The sequence below is a fragment of the Prionailurus viverrinus genome, chromosome C2 (genome assembly GCF_022837055.1).
Source record: "Prionailurus viverrinus isolate Anna chromosome C2, UM_Priviv_1.0, whole genome shotgun sequence".
Classification (NCBI taxonomy): domain Eukaryota; kingdom Metazoa; phylum Chordata; class Mammalia; order Carnivora; family Felidae; genus Prionailurus; species Prionailurus viverrinus.
Window position 1 is genome coordinate 93784298 of NC_062569.1, and position 22085 is coordinate 93806382.

The 22085-nt window shown below is 48.5% G+C and overlaps 1 protein-coding gene across 1 annotated transcript; it reads right to left on the reverse strand.

Annotated features, from left to right (window-relative positions):
- Nucleotides 1-1289: 1289 nt before the first annotated feature.
- On the reverse strand, nt 1290-21607 carry NR1I2 (nuclear receptor subfamily 1 group I member 2). Its single transcript, XM_047874012.1, has 9 exons — nt 21495-21607; nt 9613-9831; nt 8377-8510; nt 6862-7049; nt 5462-5736; nt 3594-3736; nt 3309-3425; nt 2820-2925; nt 1290-1434 (listed from the first exon to the last, which is right to left on the reverse strand). The coding sequence occupies exons 1-9, from the start codon at nt 21605-21607 to the stop codon at nt 1290-1292; spliced, it is 1440 nt and encodes a 479-aa protein (XP_047729968.1).
- Nucleotides 21608-22085: the final 478 nt, after the last annotated feature.

Sequence of the window (22085 nt, forward strand, 5' to 3'; positions counted from 1 at the left end):
CATTTCTTTCTCCCCCAGAAAAGAAGGCAAAAAAAGGTTTACATCTCTAGCCAAAAGTTATTTAAGTCCTCTTGCCTTTATTTGACACTGAACTCAGGAACCTATTTGCTAAGCCTGTCCTTGGGTATAGAATGCCTTTTGTGAAATTAGTCAAAATATAATTTGCACAAAGGGCAAAAACATTTTTAGTCAAAATGGCTATAAACAACGCAAACACTTTCATACTCTGTAGCTTTCAAAACAGACGTGTAAACAGGAACATACGGTGCATGTGTATCTAGACGGTTTGTTAACTGCCTGCCAGTGTAGCCTTGTCACACAAAGCACCCCTGTGTTCCAGCCTCAGGAGAAAAGCCAAGCCCCAGTCCATATGCGGAGCAGACCTACACCAAGGCACACACATGCACACAGCCAGTTCGGTCCCACGAACACACGTTCCAGAGATACCTCACTTGGGTCCTCAAGTGCATGCAGAACCCCACATGGCATTCACAGAAATTCCTTGTGTTTCTTATGTCAATTATCACTGCTTTTGATCAAAGCTATTTGTGTTTCTGCTTTGTTAGATTGAACTTGAAAGTATTGAAGGTCGGGAACCATGTCTGAGTCAGCATTGTATACCCCACAGCGAGCTGCAAACTGTTGGTGCTTACTAATGTGTTTGAATGGATGCAGAGACACAGAATGAGGTGCCCAGAAAGAAGGAAGAATAGACACAGAAGTCATGACAAGCTTCTGCCGTTTGCTACAGGCCTTCAAGCTTCTCTCACAGACACAAACGCACCTGCTGATGAACACAGGCCTGGGACTCACTGAACAGCTCAGGACAAGAGGCTGCAGGTTGGGAATGAGTGGGGTGGGAAAGACAGGGATACTTAGAGATAGCAGTGGAAACATCCAAGAAGCTAATGAACTTGGGTGCGAGCATAGACTCCCAGATGGTCCAGCCCCAGTCACCTCTTCCCCTCTCCCACCATGACACTAAATCCCCAGACCACAGGGCCATTTCTAAGGGGAGGGTGATCTCGCCTCTGGACGGGCCCAACCTATAGGCCAGTGCACTCTTCATCAAAGTGTCTATGTGGCTTCACTCTCCATGCTGGGGAGACCCTTATCCCCTTCCTGAAGAATGCCAGGCAGCATTGTCGGAGGGGTGGTTGTGCATTCCCCGGGGAGGCAGGACCTGTAAGGCATTGTCAGCTCTCAGCCGTATCCATCTATCTAGCCCCAGGAATGGCAGCTCCGAGGGCTCTGGCTGCCCCATGGAGGCTCGTCCCAGGGGCAGCTGCTCAGCCATCCGTGATGCTGAACAACTCCCGCATGAGGGGTGTAGCAAAGGGGTGTATGTCCTGGATGCGAAGCAGACGCTGGGTGTGCTGGGCGTTGATGCTGCGGAGCTCGGTGAGCATGGCCATGATCTTCAGGAACAGGAACCTGCAGACCAGCCAGAGGAAAAGTTGGGGGTGCAGCCCACCCTTGTCCCCATCCGCCAACCCTGGGACTGCTTTGAAGTTGCACAAGTTTGGAGCTTGGATGTTCTGTTAATCTCAGAACATCTCAGGCAAGCCAAGAGATAAGGTTCAGTTGAATTCCTGAAGCTTCCCTTAGTCTGTGGAAGAAAAGGGCAGAAAAGCCTTGGGGAGATTGAGGTGTGGATTTGCACTCTCCACTTGCCCTTAATGCATGGGGCTTGACAGACATTTCTAGACAGACATTTCCATGGGAAAATCCGGGCATTGCAGGGGCCAAGTACATAAGGCAATCCTGGGGAGAAATCACTGCCTTGGCTAATGGCTGTGGGTCAGGACCAAATGGAGTAGTTGTGGAGGCAGGGACTACAGGCTGCCCTGAAGATCCTTCCTGCATCTAGCCTGGTATCTAGTGTCTCAGACAAACCTTATGCCTTAGTTTCCACATGATGCCTCCTGGCTCCATACAGGGGAGGACCAAGCAAATCTAGACCTGGTCACCCCCAGCATCCCAGATGCTGAGCTCAAAATAAAGTTGAAGCAGGCCAAGTAAGGACTTGAGGTTTTAGGCTCAGCCAGCATCCCCAGTACAGGCCTTCACCCCTCAAGGCCGAGGCCTTTGGGCACCAGGTCATGGAGACTGCTGAGGGGATGGAAACCCCCATCTGGTGAAGCCCTGAGCTTTGCTTCCTCCTTTGCTTGTGACCAGAACAAACCAAGAAGTTTCCTACCCTGTTTGCTTGGGTTTGTTCCTAGAGGTGTGGGGCATGGACTTATCCACCCAGGGCTAGCTCCAGATCCAACCCAGCTGGCTCTGGACCCTGAGGCTCCAGTCCCTCGCAGGACAGTGGTGGCACCCACTCCATGGGGCTATTCTCAAGGTTAAAGGTGACAATACATGTAAACTGCTTGGTACCAGGGCTGACACTTCTCAATACAAATGTATTTCTTATTATCATCATTATTGTTATCCCGGTTATCTTTATTATCATTGCAGTTCTTGCTGGCTCTTGCTAGAAGACCCAGTAGGAGCCTCAGGAGAATTCCTGGCTGTTCCCGTCCCTGGCTGACAGGAGCGTAAAAGGGCAGATGTGAGCCAGGGAGCAATGTCCATGGCTGGGCATGGCCTCTGGCCCTCCTCAGGTTTCTCTAGTTGGGCTGAAGCTCAGGCTGACTGGGCAGGAGGCCTCACTGGAGGTCACGGAGCAGGGCCCCAAAGCCCCAGCAATCAGAGGCTGCCCCATGAGTGGCTCCAGTCTGCCCTCCCAGAGAGGCCTGGGGAGGGGGCGGGGCGCTGGAGGATGGGGCTGCTGAAGGGACCCCCTCATACCCTCCCTGCTTGCTGCTCACCGGTGGGCAGGCTGGGGCCGATTGCACTCGATGTAGGCCTTCAGGGCGATGGCGAATCTCTCCTGCAGCTGGTCCACCACACTGCGTTGTACCACACCAGGGCGGTCTGGTGGGGAGGGGAAGGCCGTGTGGTGCCAGCAAGACAGTGGGGGTGAAGACAAGCTCAGTTCCGCCCAGAGAGGGCAAAGTGCCAGCCAACCACCTTCCAGAGTCAGAGGCACCCAGGCCAGGAAGTAAGGGTAGCACTGGGAGGGCTATTTATCACCCCACTGACCCATGGAAAAACCAGCCAGTGTCCCGGTCCTGGCCAAGCAGCAATTGGGGGGCAAGGCCATTCATTGGTTGGGACCCACTCTGGGGAGGGTGGGGGATGTGGGGGTTGGGGGTGTTGCTGCCTCCTATAGCTAAGCCAGGGGGGGTGTGAGCAAGCGGTGGGGGGGGGGGGGGGGCGGTGCGGAAGTGGCCGCATAGGCCAGGTGGGGTCATCACCTGGGGAGAAAAGAGAGATGGCCTGCATCAGCACATACTCCTCCTTATGCAGCTGCAGCTTCTTCAGCATGTAGTGGAATTTCAGCACGGGCTCCAGGAGAAGCTGCTGGAAGCCACCTGTGGGTGAGTGTGGCATGAAGGGCAAGCAAACTCCTCAGGAAGCTGACCCAGACTTCCCCTCACCAAGGTCTTGGTTCCAAACGCCCAGATCCTGGTGTGGCTCCTCCCCTCCCCCTGGGCTGTCCTTCCCTCCCTCTGCCCTGGGGGCAGGCATCTGTCTGGCACCTGCAGTGTCCTCCAAACAGTAGGACAGCCGGCCACACTCCCAGGTTCCAGTCTCTGCGTTGAACACTGTGTTGAATCTCAGTTGGCACAGCTCAAAGGTGGCCCCCTTCAGCAGGGAGATCTGGTCTTCGATGGGCAGGTCCCTGGCAGCAAGGATGGGGGGCGCCAGCTTCCACACGGGGTCTATGGGCCAGCCCCCTCCCATCATGCAGAAATCCGGTAGGGGCAGGTAGCAGGGGCCCTGGCCCCATGAGGAGTCCTGGCTTTTGGATTGCCTCCACTCTCTCCCCTCACGGCAGCTGAGCAGATCGCTCCTCTCTGCCACCCCCTCCAGTGCATGAGTCCCATGCAGCAGGAATATTTGCTTCTTGCTGTCTGTCTGTTTTAGATTTAATTTCTGCCACTTCTCTCCAGGCAGCCTGGATGCTGCAAGCCCTGCTCCCAACACTGATACGGGCCTAGCCACAGTGGCCACCTCTGACATTCCTGGATAGACTGACACACCTCCCAATCTGAGAGGCCCACCCCCCAGCTTCCCATTGAGGGCTGTTCCCAGTAGGACCCCAAGAGGGAGGACAGTCAGGCTGGCTCTTGAGGGGGCCCTCGGCCTGGCTTTGGTCTCATCGGAAATCCAGTCCCTTGTTTTTTGCACCACCTCCCTTCTTTTAGATCCATAATTTCAGGAAGTTGATCCTATTCTCTCGAGTCTCCCAGTGCCTGGCTCACGACCTGGCAAGCAGCTGGCTTTGAACTCTATACTCTTTGCTTCCAAATCTGGCCTCTCTGATTAACTGTGACCCTGTGCAAGTTCCGTGACTGGGGTGAACCTCAGTTTTCTATTTGTAGATAGAAAGAAGGTGATACTAATGTGTACCTCTAAGGGTGACTGTGCTCACAACTGTGGTCACAAGAAATGGCAAGTAACCTCACACCTCGATGTTACATTGTGGGTCATCAGATGTCAGTGGGGATCTGCGAGATCCACACATGGAAGTAGGCCTTTCTCCCTACTCGACCTAATTTGCTACAATCTGACCGGTGGCCACCCCATTAAATAAGGCCTGCGTGTCACCCACAGGGCCACATGGGGAACTGGTGGGGTCCTGGAATATGACCTGCCCTCTGCCTACTGATGGAATCAGGGGCTTCTTGTATGTGTGACTTAGCTGTAGCTCACCAGGCCTGGCAAGACCAGTGCTCGGACTGAAGAATATGCCTGTCCAGACCTGACAGACTACATATCACGGGGCCATGGTTGCCACCACACCAGAAGGTCCCAGGGGTTCTTGCCTACCTCAGTTGTCCATCATTGTCCCCATACCTAGCTGTGGGGAGCCCAAGCCTTTGGTTCTCAGGACCACCCCTCTTCCTCATGACCTTCACAACCTTCTCTTGGTGTCTGTTCCTGTCTCTCCCTTTCTCCCGCTGGACTTCCTTCCCTTTCCTTCCTACTCCTTCTTTGTTCTTGAACCATCAACTTGAGATGGCCAACTCCTGCCCTTTTGCAGGGCAATAGGGAAGAGATTTTACTATCTGAATGCCTACCATGTATGTGCTGGCTGCTCTTAAGATGTTTTCTTATTTCACACAACAGCCTTGCAGTGGGCGTTATTAGCAGATGAGAACGCTGAGGCACAGTTGGGTTACATGGCAGGCCTGCAGTCTAAAGCTAATGAGCCAGAGGGTGAGGCTTCCACTTCCCAGCAGTACCAGGTACTTCAGGCCGGGGGGGGGGGGGGGGCAGGACTGGTAGAGATAAAGGAGGGTCTGTGGGTTCCCAAATGCAGAGGGATCTACCCTTCACGCTTTGAACCTGCTAGCCACTGCCTGCTCCTTTCCACACCATTCACCCAGCTCCTGTGTCCTACCTGAAATGGGAGATGACTTTGGCAAAGTTAATGATGCCCTTGAACATGTAGGTTGACATGTCAGCCATGTGGGGCAGCAGGGAAAAGATCTCTTTCCCACTGCTGTCAGCTTGGGGTCTGTAGTTCCAGACACTGCCATCTTTCCCCCGCAGCCGCAGAGAGACCTTCAGTGAGCACAGATCCTCCCTGATCTGGCTCCACTTGGCAGCGTCTTCCCCCGATGGAGTCTGCAGAGATTCCGGAATCCCAGGACCGCTGCTGAGCACTTCTGGCAGCTGGGACAGGAGCCAGGAGGTGAAGAGAGGAGAGGAAAGATGGCATGTGTTCTCCCAAACAGGTTTCCACACAGGCCCAGAGGGTGTGCACAGCCACAGCTGCAGCCTGAGAGGACGCACAACAGCAGGTACACACACACACACACACACACACACACACAGAGCACTTGTTTCTTCTCTCTGGGCTTCCGCTGTCGGGTGGTGCACTTTCTCGATCTGCCTGTCCATGTTCCCTCACATCCTGTCTGGTCTGAAATGAGTTTGCTCTCTTCTTAGTAGGAGGTAAGGGGTCTCCACCTATGGGTGTGTTCCAAGCATGCCTGGCTTAGGAAGAAGGTTCTGGGAGCTACAGATAGAAAGAACAGATTTCTGGGGCACCTGGGTGGCTCAGTAGGTCGAGCGTCCGACTTTGGCTCAGGTCATGATCTTGTGGTTTGTGAGTTCAAGCCCCGTGTTGGGCACTGTGCTGACAGCCTGGAGCCTACTTTGGATTCTGTGTCTCCCTCTCTCTCTGCTCCTGCCTTGTCCACGCTCTGTCTCTCTCTCTCTCTCAAAAATAAATAAAAACATTAAAAAAACAGAAAGAAAGAAATAACAGACTTCTGGGGCCACTGACTTCCAGCTCTCTGAATGGAGCAGGCCACCCAAAATACTTGTGAGCACAGAGGAGGAGGGGGGCACTGGGATCAAACATGGCTAACGTTGCTGGGGTCACAAATGTTTCTTAAATCTGTAAAACCCGTTCACAAATGCCACCCCCATGGTCCTGACCCTGTCCTCATAAAGCCCTGAATGCCAAGGGCCCTGGGGCTACTCAGCTTTCCAAAACTCTATTTATGGCTCAGACCCAATTGCTACCTGCTGTGGAGGGAGAGAAAAGAAATTCTCAAACCTGAACTTGTGTCAGAATCACTTAGGGGTTCCTGTCAAAACACTGACTGCTGGGCCCTCCCTCAGAGTTTCTGACACAGCAGGTCTGGGAGGATCTGAGAACTGGCACTTCTAACAATTTCCGAGGGACACTGCTGCTGTTGGGGCAGGAGCCACTCTTTGAGAACCCCTGGGCACAAGACTGGGGTTTTGAAGAGCTAGCATAATGGCTGAGCCAACTGGAAATCCTCATACCCGGAAATCCTTGAAGTGGGAGAAGGTGGTGTCAAAGGTTTTCGTCTGAGCATCCATCAGCTCTCTGATCATTGTCTGCTGTTCCTCAGTCAGACTCTTGGCTTCCAGGGGCTGAGTGCCCATCCGTTCTCTCTTCTTCCTCCTGATCAAGGCCCGCCTCTGCTCCACAGCCGCGTCCGACATGATCACTGTGGGGATAACCAGAAGCAAGCGCAAGCACCTGCTAGAGCTTGGCTGCACTTTGTGACAGCAGGAGGGGACGTGCTGGTGACAAAACCCCCGCCTTTCCCAGGCTCCCCTGCTTAAGGGGAGAGAATGAGGTGTAGCTGGTGTGCTGTGCACGGCAGTGGGTTTTGGGACAACGCTGTAGAACGGTGGGAAGAACTCGGGCCGCAGAATCAGAAGGTGCTGGGTTTGCACGACAGCTTTGCCATTTACTAGCCGTGACCTTGAGCAAGCTCCTTACCGGCTCTTGGCTTCAGTTTCCTTCTTCATAATATGGAGTGGCAATGCTCACCTCACACCATTGCTACGATGAGGCATTGGGTGGAAAATGCCTAGCAGAGCTCCTGGCACGTAATAAGTGGTCAGTGGCACCTGATAGTATTTTTTTTTCTTGGTGGATTAGATACCAATAAGACTCCTCAGAGTCCCCCAAGGTATCTGGGTCTCCAAGACCCTAGCGAGCTGGGGCCACTGCTTAGCAAGAAATATCAACTCCAGCCACTTCCTATGTAGCCTGGAGCCTTAGGGCCTTCCGTGGATTTCTGGAGCCCACTTATGTGTGCAGAGCAAAGATGTGGGGTTGGTGTGAGGAACAGCAGAGACAGCCAGGGGAGAGACTTGCTTTCTGTCCACATGCCCAGGGAACTTGTCCCCTGAAAGAGGCTGCCTACTCTGTGACGAGTGGAGAAAAATATACACCAGAAGCTTCCAGCCTTTTCCCGATTAGCTTTGAACTCAGTGACCTGGGAACACAATTATAACACCAAAGCTTGGCAGGTAGAATGAGAGCATCCTCTGGCACCTGTCTGCAAACAGTTCCTCTGTAGGACACCAGGTTTGGGAGGCTGATGGGCACCCGCTGCTGGAAGGTTGGAGGTCATATCACACCATGGGTCTCTGACTTCCTTCTCCCAAAATCACCTTGCCCAATTTTGCTAAAACACCATTAGGACACTTATGAAGGGGACAAAAAGAATCATGCAAGGGCACCTGAGGGGAGCGAGGGGCATGAGATGCCCACCACACCTGCTGGAGCAGAGAATAAAGATGCCCTGCACCCGTCAAGTCCCTCCAGAAAGGGCCCGTGGTGGTGCGGGCAGATGGCCCACAAGCTCTGCCCGACTTCGCCTGCGGCACCCAGGCCACGGGCTGACACGTGCACGCTCACGGCGCATGTCTGTACACGTGCTCATACACGTCCCCACGCTCCCTTCCTACTTGCCCCCCCCCACCCCGGACTCAGTGGTGCTCCCCAGCCCACACCCGCCCAAGGCACTTCCCGCCGCTCACTCTCCTTCTTCATGCCGCTCTCCAGGCACTTGCGGAGGCGGCAGGCCTGGCATTGTCTCCGGGTCTTCTGGGTGATCTCGCAGGCGCCCTTCCGAAAGGGGCACCTCAGCCGGGTGTTGCGTTTCATGGCTCTCCTGTGAGAGAACAAAGAGCAAAAGGTAGGTTCGGGGAATACCCAAGCTTCCCAGGCTGGGGGGCTCCAAGCTACATTTCACTCTGCACTCTGCTACAATCCGTACAACGCCACGTTCATTTCTCGCTGGAACACGGGTGCCCTTGACGGGCATTGGCCACGCCTCACCCCGTGGGACCTGAGAGCAGGTGAGGCTTCACCACGTCAGCCCCAAAGCCCGTGCTTCTTCACTTGGGAGATGCGGAAGCTGCCTCAGGGCCTCCCTGGAAGTCCCCCGCAACCCCCCGTGCGTTCTGGCCCCCCACCCACGACATGCTGACTGGCGGCCCATCTTAGGGATCCTAGGGTGGGTCCTGGCTCTGGGGTCCATGTCCATTCACATGTCCGGCCACCAGGAAGAACTCTGCAGAGGACCAAGTCAGGCTGGCTGTCCTGGGAATTCAGGAGGGTCCTGAGCGGGCCCCTAGGTGGGAGCTGCTGTGTACATACCTGGCCCTGAGGGCAGACTGGGAATCCCTCCTCACACATTCTCTCTCTGGCTCTGCTTTCCTGGTCAGCTGCTCTTTCTCCCATCTGGGCCCTGCATGGAGCTTCGGCCTCAATCTTTCTTCACTTGGAACAATGTGAGCCCTTCTGTCCAGGCCTGTCTTGCTCTGGCCTGGAGCTTCTTAATCCTTAATTTTTTTGGACCTCCCCATTTCCCTGCTTCTAGATGAGATTGCTTTGTCCTACTCTTCTTTTCTTTTATGCCTTTCTTTACTTAACAGTCACTCCCTAAAGCTGGTTTGAGTACTTGCAGTTTGGCTTTCCTCTTTTGTGAACTGATTCTCCATTTTATTCAAGAACACATGGAGAAACAAAGGCATATCTTAATGAGAGGGGCCCTTTCCCACGTAGGGTAGGAAGATGGAAGATGAATTCCCCTGACATAGTCATGGCTCTCTTGGAACATTAGGAGGCTTTTGAATGGGCCACTGCCCCACACTCCCGGGAGATAGGTCAAGCTGAGGCCCTGAAGCAGTGCCTAGCAGGTAATGCAGAACCCCATCAGACATGACCCAGTGTCGGAGGTGGCAGGTGGGCAAATGTTGGCAGGTAACTACCTGAAAAAGCCCTTGCATCCTTCACATGTCATGACATTGAAGTGGTAGCCAGTAGCCTTGTCCCCGCATACACGGCAGATTTGGGGACTCCCATCTCCCTCAAGTGTGCTGACGGCAGGCTTCCCAGGAGCTGAATCTGCGGCTTCACAGTGCATAAGGGCAGCATGTTTCCAGCTTTCTCCAGGTCTCTCCTCCAGGTTGGCTGCCGGGCCTCTTGGGCTACAAGTGAAAAAACCACAGGGAATGAAAGGGCTGGACAGAGACATGCTGAGGCAGTCCTCACTGTGGTCGCTCACATGTGGTTCTGTGGACCCAAGAGCTGACCCCAGGTGGAAGATTTGGGGGTGGGTTAGACTTGTTATCAAGAGAGATGTAACCATGGCATTGTGTATACAATAATAGGGCCCTGGCACGTTGAGCAAGCACAATGGAGAGAGAAGGGGAAGGAGAAGAGATGAGAAGGAAAAAGAAAAGGCTATCTGGGTTGAGTTACAGAATATACTAAGATTAGGAGCCCATGATCTGGTCAAAGGCCCATAGAACAGCCCACTTTCTGGAGATGGTCTGGGACTAGGGAGACCCGAGGGAGACAGTCTCTCAGGCATGTTGTGGCCCAAGCTCCCAGAGAAAGCTTAAAAGCTGTGCAGAAAGAGGGATTTCAACTGAGTAACCAAGCAAATGGGGAGAAAGACAGAGAGGAGCCAGGCTCAGGAAGCAGGAAGAAAATGGCCCAGGTCCCAGTCTAGCTGGGACATGAGTGAATAATCAAAGAACTTGTACCCATTAATAGAGCTGTGTTCAAGAGGCTCGCCCCAGGCAGCTTGCACCCGGACAGCGTGACTTGGATTCTGTACTTAGAACGAGCACAGAGGACGGTGAGCAGAAATGGGGAGCTGCCCCGTTCACGACTCTTCTCAAAAGCTTCTCTGCGCACTGATTCTGAAGGGCTGCCACACCACAGATGACGCTGCCTTTTCTAAACCTCAAATAAAACCTTAGTAAAATTTTAACACTCGAGGGGCACCTGGGTGGCTCAGTTGGTTAGGCGTCCGATTTCAGCTCAGGTCATGATCTTGCGGTCCGTGAGTTCGGGCCCCGCATCGGGCTCTGTGCTGACAGCTCGGGGCCTGGAGCCTGTTTCGGATTCTGTGTCTCCCTCTCTCTGACCCACCCCCATTCATGCTCTGTCTCTCTCTGTCTCAAAAATAAATAAACATTAAAAAAAAATTTCAACACTCGAGTTTCTGTTTCCAACAGCATGACAGATGACAGCAAGCAGTTTCACCTGTAAAGACGAATTAGAAACTAATCTGTCCTGCAGCCCCGACCCTCCAGAAAACTGCAAATAAAATAGGCTGACAGAAACTTGAACTGAACCGGTGTGCACAGAATCTGCCCTGATTTTTCAAATCATAACCCTGACCTCAAATGGGCTTGCTGACAAAATGTGTATGCAGAGTGTTCCCAAAAACCTGAAGCCAAGGATTCGATTTAAAGAGCTTTTGGGTGGGCAGTGTTCCCAGACACCCTCAGAGGCAGACACACTCCTCCTCTCTAGAGGAACCACTTTCCACCTAGGCACAAAGAATCATACAAGTAGTTTTCAAGAAATACGAGCAAAAACTCACAAATCATGAACAAGAGACGAACACAGCAGCCTGAACAAGAGCCAGCAAAAACAACTTACAGCAGAATTACACGTACAAAGAATTTTTCGCAAAGGGACAAAGGGGAGGAAGCTTTTATGCTGTGTCTGACTGATACATTCTCCAGTTCCGTAATGAGGGGGTATTAGGATTAATGCCAGAGACTCATTTCAGAGCATTTGTGTAACTTTTACTTTGGCCTAAGCTTACTGTTAACTAGACAGATCTTGTACATTCTGCAGTTCAGTCTCTCATGTGGTCAGGAAGCCCCAGAGACCCTCTGACAGCTATGCTCCCAAAAACCTATGCTCGACAAAACCACCCCTCCTGTTGGCCACACCTTAGTGCCATCCTTTCCTGTGAGGAATCCGGGAGGGCCTGTGACTTGCTTTAACCAGTGAGTTGTCAGAAGTGACACTGTGCCAGTCCTGGGCCAAAGCCACAAGGCCTGGTAGCCTCTGCTTCTGCCCTTTGGGGAGTCCTAACCCACCATGTGAGAAAGTTTAGCTATGCCGCTGGGGTGATCACCCCCTGAAGGGACCATGCGGAGAGGCCATGTGAAGAGGGAAAACTTTGACACGACCAGATGACAAAGACCCAGCTGCCCCAGCCTTCCAGCCATCCCCATCAAGCCCCAGACATTTGAACAAGCGCTTGTGGACGTCCCAGCCTAGTTAAGTGTCCTACTGATGTCATGTGGAGCAGAACTCCTGACTGAGCTCTGCCAACACAGAATCATGACAGAAAATAAAATCGTGGCTGGTTTGGGGGAGTAAGTTTTGGGGAGGTTGTTACATGGCAAGAGATAATGGAAACAGAACCTCTAGAGTTTTGTTAGAAATAGATCTGACCTGGGGTGGATGGGTGTGCCAGCTGATGCCTGCAATTCTGTCCCTACTCCCCCCTTACATCAGTCCTTACAGCATGGTGCCCTGTAGACAGGAAAATTACAATAACTTGGTGACTGGTATGTCAGCCACATCTCTCTTTCATGTGAATTTAATAAGACTAATTAAATATGCAGTTTCAATTGAATCCAGTTGTGTTTGTTCTGGGCATTGTGCCTGTTCCTCCATGGCTTGGTAATCTGAGCATGCTGGAAAATGGTGCTACAGGGAAGACAAGTCTGAACTTGGGGAGAGAGAAAGGAAGGAGAGTGATGCATCCCAAGGCGACAGTGGAGGGAAAGTCTAAAGGAAATGTGAGTTAAGTATCTGCTATGGAAGGAGCAAGAGAGACTTCGGTTAATATTGGGACCAGAAAAGAATCCCACAGAAAGCTGGACATGATGGTCTTGGATTGACAAACAGGAGGGAAAGAGTGTACTGGGTGCCCTGCTTCTGTTGAGAAGAGCACCATGGCAGTTGCCAAAGCAGGGCATTCACTAAGTTCCCAGTCCAGCGGTTCAGAGGCTCTTCCACTGCCCTCCATATGCAACCCCGGAGCTCCACCTCCACCAGGGTGTCCCTTCCTGCACGTCCACACGCTGCACTCTGCTCAGTAAGTGATTCTCCAGGGTCACCGTGTGAGACACGGGCACTATCCTCTCTTGCTCTTCCCTGGCTCCCTCGCTGGTCCATGAGCAGAACCACCCAGCCAAGGACAGACTCTGCCCAGCTGGTGTGGAGGAACGTTCACCAAATTCTCAACTTAGTCAATGGGCAAGCAGAGGTGGGCAGTAGTTAGATTATGTGGGGTCTGAGGCTTCTACAACTGGAGGGGGTCTTCTTCAAGAAAAAGAATACTCATTGCAAATACATAATTAGGTACCAAAGAGAATATGTATTTGTGAGAAAGATTAAGAAAGGAAATCACAATGAATTACAAATATTAATATTGTCCTTTGTGGGAAACAGAACAATGGCCCCCAAAGATATCCAGGTCCTAATCCCTAGAACACGTGAATGTGCTTCCTTATATGGCAGAAGGGTCTTTACAGATGTGATTGAGGGTACAGACCTCAAATAGGGAGATTATCCAGAAGTAACCGTGTGGGCCTGATATAATCACATGAATCCTGAAAGTCAGAGATACTTTCCTGGGTTTGGTCAGAGGAAGAGATGTGACAGTGGAAAAGTGAGCAGCGAAGTCTCTGCCGGCTGGTCTGAGATGTGGTCTCAGATGCTACATTGCTGGCTTTGAAGATGGAGGAAGGGGCCATGAGCCAGGGAATCTGGGCAGTCTCTAGAAACTGGAAAAGACAAGGAAACAGATTCTCCCCTAGACCTTCCAGAAGGCACCAGCCTGACAACACCTTGATTTTCAGTCAGTGATACTGACTTTGGACTTCTGACATCTGGAACTATAAGATAATAAATTTTATATCAGGCCACCAAGTTTGTGGTAATATTGCAGCAGCAATAGAAAGCAAATTATTCCCCTCAAATAACAATGATTTTGTAATGTCATTTTTTATACCAAGAACAGAAAGATAATAAAGTTTTTCCTCTAGCATCACTGGTCAAAATTTGCTTTTTATTATAACGGGAAATTTTTCATCTTCCCATCTAGCTGAGGATTGTTGTCAAACTTAAGAAGACCTCTATCAAAATTCTTTCATATAAATGTTCATATAGGGAAGAATTTTGCACGGTCTAGGTTCTGGCTCCACACATTTCAAACCTCATTCCCCTCCTTTAGCCTGTGCTGGCCACCTGCAGTGATAGTGGACGAGCAGCAGAGTGGGGCATTCCTGGGACCCATTGCTACACTGGATGGGTAGCAGTAACTCAACTTCACACGCAAGTAACCACCACCATGTGAATACACCCAAACTACACGTATCCCCAACTCAGCTGCCCCTAAACTAATCTCCAATGAGCCCATTGCCAACTTCTATCAACCCCTGACTTCAGGGGAAATAGGACAGTGGAGTAGAAATCGTCTCAAAACAACCATGCTTAAATATCTTCCTTTTGAAAATGTTACAAAAACACATGACTGTGGGAAGAAGCCTATGTAAGTAAGGGGCCCAGAAGTTTAAGCTTCCTTAGCTAAAATCAATCTCTTCTCTGGTTCTGTTGCTCCTGTAAACTAAGCTACACAACTTGCTGGTGTCTCCAGGAGGGACCACATCTCAGACCGGCCAGCAGAGCCTTGGCTGCTCAGTCTTCTCTGTGTTACAGGCTGATGCTGAGGTCAGGACCAAATGCCTTGACAAAAATGGCAAAACAGGAAGTCTTTAGAGAGGCCCCTTCCATTGATCGGGCACAGTGGGACTGCTTCGCCTGTGGTTGACCCTCTCCTGCCTCCCTGCTGCACCATTAACTCTTTAATCTTCTTCAGTGACAAGGATTGAAGCTTCTGTTTCTGTCTGGTAAGTCTGAAGGGGCAAGAGTGGACTCTGGCTCGAAGAGAAGGGATTGGCAGCAGTGTGGGAGTTAAAGTCAGATCTGGGGTGTTGAAAGGACACCCACTAAATAACTTTTTTTAAGCACAGAGATCAAGGAAAGCTTTTGGTAGAAAAAAGCATTACCCCTCCCCTGTCCCCTCACATCAGAAGAAGATAAGATGTGTCAGATAAAATGCCAACATTTGTGAGACAATTACATGAGAAGAAATGATGTTGCAGACAAGTATTCACAGCCTCCCATCTCTGTCCTCATAAAGGAGACTCCTAAATTCACCCAGCCTGACCTCGCAGCAAGAGGATGCTAAGCAGGCCCACCCCATTCACAACGCCCTCAGAGGGGCTCCGGGTGGGACCAGGTCCAGGAACCTGAACAAAGGGTCCATAGACTTTCTGGGTGCCTGTGAAGGATGGGGTTACTGCTCTCTCTCAGGGACAAGTGATCCAGTGACCCACTGAGATCCTCTCCTAGTGACACTGAATGCAGATATACAGACACAGCAACTTAAAGGGCTGACTGACTGGGCTGCTGACAAGGGAGCCACCGTATTCAAAGGGTATCAAAATGTTGCTAGAACAAATCAGAAATGAAGTAAATCATAAGCTGTTTCCTTTCCTACTGAGGTCATCATCACCCTGAGGCAGAGATTTAAGCACTCCTTGACCGTGCAAACTAGTCCCTGTGGAGTAATCGGGGGGGCACTCGTATGCCTGTCACGCTGGGCCACTGCAGCCAACCACCTGAGGAGAAGCCTCTGGACAACCCTGAATAACCTGCTAAAATTGGCAGACAGAGTCAGAAGCAGAATCATGTGTGGTGTAGGGCTGTTTTCATGGAATGAGTAGAATATTATCGAAACACTTAAACATGCCTTCTAAGAAGTTGTCTGGTTTGGAACACGGCACAGAATAAATTACTTATTTTGACCATGAAGTACTTGATACACCTTCTGCATCAAAAAAAAAAAAAAATCACTCACCAACAAATATATGAAAAGATGCCCAGCAACAATCGTTAGGGAAATGCAATGGGACCTCACTTTACACCCATTAGGATGGCTGCTGTCACAAACCCAGAAAATAACAAGTGTGTGGCAATGATGTGGAGAAATTAGAACCCTCGTGCATTGCTAGTGGGAATGGGAGATGGTGCAGCCACTGTGGAAAACAGTATGGTGGTTCCCCCCAAAGTTAAAAATAGAACCATATGATCCAGCAATTCCACTTCTGGATTGAAAGCCGGGTCTTGAAGAGATATTTGCACACCCACGTTCACAGCAGCATTATTCACAACACAGGTGGAGGCAACCAAAGTGTCCACCAACAGATGAATGGACAAACAAAATGTGATATATACATATAATGCAATATTTTCAGCCTTGAAAAGGAAGGGAATTCTGACACAGGCTACAACATGGACGAACTTTGAGGACATTACGCTAATGCAATAAGCCAGTCACAAAAGGACAAGTACTATATGGTTCCAGTTGTACGAGATACCTAAACTAATAAAAAGCTAACCTCATAGAAACGGAAAGTGGAATGGCGGCAATGTATAGGCATTATAGTTAATAATACAGCATTGTTAATGTAGTCAGTTGGCTAATAATACAGTATTATTTATTTGAAAGCTGCTGGGAGTAGATCTTAAGCATTCTTACCACACACACATGCACACACACACGCACACACACACAGAGTTAATTAACTATGTCTACTGTGTGGAGTGATGGATGCGTTAATTATTCCGATGTTGGTAATCATTCTAAAATGTATATGTATAGCAAATCATCACGTACATTTTAAATATATACAAATTTATTTGCAGTTATTTCTCAATAAAGTATAAAAAGGTAGGAGAATGGTTGCCAGGGGCTGGAGCAAGAGAGGAATAAGGAGTTGTTTAAAGGGTAGAGTTTTAGTTTTATCAGATGAAAAAGGATCGGTTGCACAACAATATAAATATACTTAGCATTACTGTACACTTAAAAATGGCTAAGACAGTACATTTTATCTGTATTTTACCATAAATTTTTAATTTTTTTCAACGTTTATTTATTTTTGGGACAGAGAGAGACAGAGCATGAACGGGGGAGGGGCAGAGAGAGAGGGAGACACAGAATCGGAAACAGGCTCCAGGCTCTGAGCCATCAGCCCAGAGCCTGATGCGGGGCTCGAACTCACGGACCGCGAGATCGTGACCTGGCTGAAGTCGGACGCTTAACCGACTGTGCCACCCAGGTGCCCCTTTACCATAAATTTTTAAAACAGCATCACTTGTGGGGCACCTGGGTGCCTCAGTCCATTAAGGGTCCGACTTCAGCTCAGGTCATGATCTCATAGTCTGTGAGTTTGAGCCCCGCATCGGGCTCTGTGCTGACAGCTCAGAGCCTGGAGCCTGCTTCCGATTCTGTGTCTCTCTCTCTGCCCCTCCCCCACTCACGCTCTGTCTATCTGTTTCTCTCTGAAAAATAGACATTAAAAATTTTTTTAAAAATAAATAACATGACTTGTCACTAAATAAATGTTGATCAAATATTTAACGAATATTAAAAGGGAAGGCCAAATAGTAGACTGATGTGAGTGGCCACATATCTCAGTCCTGCTTTGCACAGGCAGCCCTGACACAGAGAAGGCAGCTGTGGAGCCAGGCAGGGCCGTGAGGAAGCAGACGGCAGGGGCAGAGATGAAGCAGGAGGAAAGGAGTTAAAGAAGTAAAGGAAAGAAGAAGCAACAGTAGTTAAAAGCACTACAGTGAGAAATAAAAAGATAACCAGGTCACAGTCCAGCTGCGCTTGAGCTTGAACGACCCTAGCTTTCCAACCACATTGGAAATCGGCGACAGTTAAGATAAAATTTCTGCCTGCCTTGTCTTGTTCGTCTGCTTCAGATTCCACGTTAAGGGAACCCAGAGCACGTGCATATAATTTCAGAGCAGGTTCTCCAGCATTAAAGTGAATACAGATCACCTGGGGAGCTTGTTAAATGCACGTTCTAGTCCCTGGGTCTTGGGTGGGCCCCGAGCCTTCTTTCCCACAGGCTCCTGGATGCTGCTGGTGCTGCTGGTCTATGTCCACACTTGGAGTGGTAAGGACCTAAGAAATCCAACTAACCCAGACAGAAAATCAGCTGGACACAAAAAGGACACGATGGAGAAGATGACTGAGCGGAAGGCAGAGGGTATGGCAATTCAAACGTTTTGGGGGTTCTAGAAAATGGGGGAAGTAATCAAACACACATATGAAATAACCGGCCTTGTAAATTGTTGTCTAAAGTCAATATACATTTGGGGGTGAGACAGCTCCTTCCAAGGAAAAGGGGGTGGGGAGGAGGAGAATATACATTTAATCTTCAAATGAGTCAAATCAAAAAGCTTTGGAACTAGGTCGCCAAGATTATGGGGAGGAAAGCGTGGGCAACTTGGACTTGAAGCCAAAAGGAGTCTAAGTGGAAGGAGAAAATGATACAGAACTCATGATTTTAGGGATGGAAACTATTGGAAGCAGCAGGATTATAATACACATATGTTTATGTATAATATATCTTATGTGTGTAGATATATGTATGTATCTATACACATAAATGTATAAAATCAGAAATATATGTATGTGTGTGTGTATATATATATCAGAACTGGCCAGAGGGTAAAGAGGGGAAAAAGCAGGTAAAGGGAAACTTTCACAATAATTGGGTTTCTAAGAAATTGACAGTGAAGCTTACAAACTCTTGGCTTTATTCGGTGAAGGGAAAAGGTAGAAATTTTATTAACTCCTATTACACAGGTTTTGTTGTTACAAAGTGAGGTGCCTGTGAGGTAAGCAGAGTGAGGTCTTTCCACAGTTGAGCAGGGCAAGACAGGTCTTACTGTCTACAACTGAGGAAACTGGGGCTGTATGTCCAAGGGCACAAAGGCAACAAGTGATTGAACTTCCTTTTCCCTTTATTCTGATTCTTCCTGTAGTGCAAATGCATACACTATGTACTATGTAAGTTACATTTTTTGTCACAAAAGTCACTGGGATAAAATGAGATCATATAAAGTTTTTTTAAAAATGGATCAAATACTGCACAGGACTCCCTCCTTGGCCCTGACATGGGACAGGCACCCAGAAGGAACTTAGCAAAGATCACATTACACGAATTCAAATATGAAAAGTCAGCTGCTATCTTTAGGTGGCCATAAATGAAACATGGCTTTTGTTCTTCCTGGGGTACAGTCATCAGATTCAAGCTGTCAGAAAATTTGTTCCTAGATACAGATCAGGGTCAAGAGCTGGTATCAGCCCAAGTCAAAAGCACACCCTGCACCATCTTCCAATATTTAACACGACACAATGACCTCTGATTGAACTGTCTCTTACATACACGTGCAATGTTCTTATCGCCTAGGGTTTTATAGTTTGGCATTCATAGAGACCCGGGAGAATTGTTTCATACATTACATAAACAATTTGGATATATCTCTTTATCTTAATTTCCAGTTGGATATTGTTATTTTGGTGTTTCACAGAAGTTTAGAAGGTATGGCAGGTGGATGAGGAGGTATTGGGTGATAAGGAACTCTTCCCAGTCCCCTTCAAATCATACCACTTAGAAGGCACCACACACACTCCTGTGTCAAAGAGTCGGACAGAGCAGTCTCCAAGAAATATGAGTCCACACATGAAATAAAAATGAATTAAAATCAGAAACGTGACAAAAAACCTAAGACCTTCTAAAGGTTTATGAATGGTACCCTTAGAATTGTGCAGTGTACTATTCACATAACTGTATACATCATCCCTAAGACTATGCTTGGTCTTAACTATTCCTCTGCATTGTTCTGGAAGGCCAAGAAAAGGCAATACGACAAAAAAAAAATTAGGCCTGGCAAACTGACACATTAGTAAGCAGGAAAATGCTTAATAAATAGCAAGCATCAGGGTGTGGAGGAACAGTATCTATCATTCCCTGCTGGTGGGAGTATAAATTGGTGCAGGCACTATGGAGGGGATTTCACAGTAACAAAAATTAAAATGCACATAATCTATGTATAATACATATAAAGTTAAGGAGGTAGAGCTACATACAGGTGTGGAAAGTCTCCATATGGAAAACAGATATGAAAAGTTTGTTGAATGGAAAAATAGAATGAGAATAATATGACAACAAATGGCTTATTAGTACACATATGTGTATGTGAATGCAGAGGAGACTGGCAACAAATACCCCAAACTAGTTATAGCAGTTACTTTTGGCTTAAGGAGATTAGCTTTATCTATGCTGATTCTTACCTACTTACTTACTTACTTACTTATTGTTTCAAGTTTTTACTTAAATTTTAGTTAACATATAGTGCAATATTGGTTTCAGGAGTAGAATTTAGTGATTCATCACTTATATTTAACACCCAGTGCTCATCACAAGTGCCTCTCCTTAATGCCCATTACCCATGTAGCCCATCCTCCCCTAAAGCAACCCTCAGTGTGTTCTGTATAGTTAAGAGTCTATTTTATGGTTTGCCTCTCTTTTTTCTCCCTCTATGTTCATCTGTTTTGTTTCTTAAATTCCACCTATGAGTGAAGTCATAAGGTATTTCTTTCTCTGACTTCTTTTCGCTTAGCATAATACTCTCTAGCTCTAGCCACGTCATTGCAAATGGCAAGATTTCATTCTTTTTGATGGCTGAGTAATGTTCCATTGTATGTATACCATACCCTATTTATCCATTCATCAGTTGATGGACATTTGGGCTCTTTCCACAATTTGGCTATTGTTTATAATGCTGCTATAAATATTAGGGTGCATGTGTCCCTTCAAATCAGTATTTTTGTATCCTTTAGGTAAATACCTAGTCGTGCAATTGCTGGATCATAAGGTAGTCCTATTTTTAACTTTATGATTCATCATTTTACAAAGAGTAAGTAATCATGTGTTACATCCATTTAAAAAGCTATTACCTACTAACAATAGTTTAATCAGTTTTGTGGTTGTTTATTATGTTTGTTCCATAATAATTGAAGAGTAAGTTGATAGTTTGAGACTAGGAGTTGGCAAACTTTTCCTGTAAAGGGCCAGATAGTTAACATTTTAGGCTTTGGGGGCTATACTGTCTCTTTTGCAACTACTCAATTCTGCCGTCCTAAGGCAAAAGCAGCTGTAGGCGATATGTAATTAACGAGCATGGCTGTGTTCTAATAAAACTGTATTTACAAAAATAGTTGGTGGTTCTGATTTGGCTTGTAAGCCATAATTTGCCAACCCCTGGTTTAGATTGTTCATTATACAACTAACACATATTTTTCAAGTATATTTTAAAAATGAGTATTTTCGGTATATGGAAAAATTAATCTTTCCTATTAGATAACTAATTAAGCAGTAGCCTCTGGGGCCTTGCTTAGAATATTTGGACTCTGGTCATATCATTAGAGATCAAAGGCCCATCCCAGTGGAAATAACCCAGTCACCTCGGCTGTCTTGGTGCTGACCGTTGACTTTCCCAGCAGCAGAGCCTCACAACCACCCCATGTGGGAGTGGTATAGTGCCTGTCACAGCTGACTCACTGAATCAAGGTTCAGTGGCCTCAGAGGTGACTCCTGACCATCCCCAGATAAGGTATTGTCTTAAAGCCTCTGACTATAGCCTCAATCAGGATGGGCTGTAGTATGGGAAGAAGGAGGGCTTCTACAAGCACATGTAGGAGAGGTTTTTGTCCTGTGGGACAAGGTGTGTACTCTGGCAAGTAAAGGTAGAAACCTCACTGGCCCAAAGCCAACTAGGCCCTAGGACTGGGTAGGGGTTTGGAAAAGCCCCTGAGGGACCCCTCACTGAGGTGGTGAGGCCCTACAACTCCTGCTGCCGAGTCTCAGCCTGGTCCCAAGGGCTGCCAGTTCCCCCAGTGGCCTACAGGAACAGGGCTGAGTCGTTCCCAGCTCCCACAGTCCCCGCACCTTGATATTTTCTGGATCTGGAGACTCCAGCCCTGCAACGGAGAGGGGGCCGATTGTATGTGTGACTCATCGTGGCTGATACAAGATTGACGTTTCCACTGTGATTGTTTCTTTAGGAGATACTTGCATAATCAGGGAGCATGGTTAATGGAACTCTGTATTAAATGATTATCTTCATGTTTTTTTCCATCCTGGAAATGTGAACAGCAGCAAGGCCAACGGGATATACAACCCTCTCTGATGCTGCTCTCAAATGTTAAGATACAGTTGTGCTCCCACACTTCTTTTGCAGAGAGCTGGGGGGTGGGTGTGCAGTCTGCCCCCAGCAAAAGAGAAAGAAAGAAATCCATACCTGCTTGGTGGCAACTTCTTTGCTGTGACTTCTCCTTTGGGATCCACTTTGAATAACTAGGAACAAAGGATCAATCAAAACCTCTGTACCCCTGAAGTCGCTGCCTTGGTGAAGACTGGAACATTACCTTAAAATTATGCTTTTCGCAGTAGAGCACAATTTGCCTGGGCAGAGGCTGTGGCTCCTGTTGAAGGTA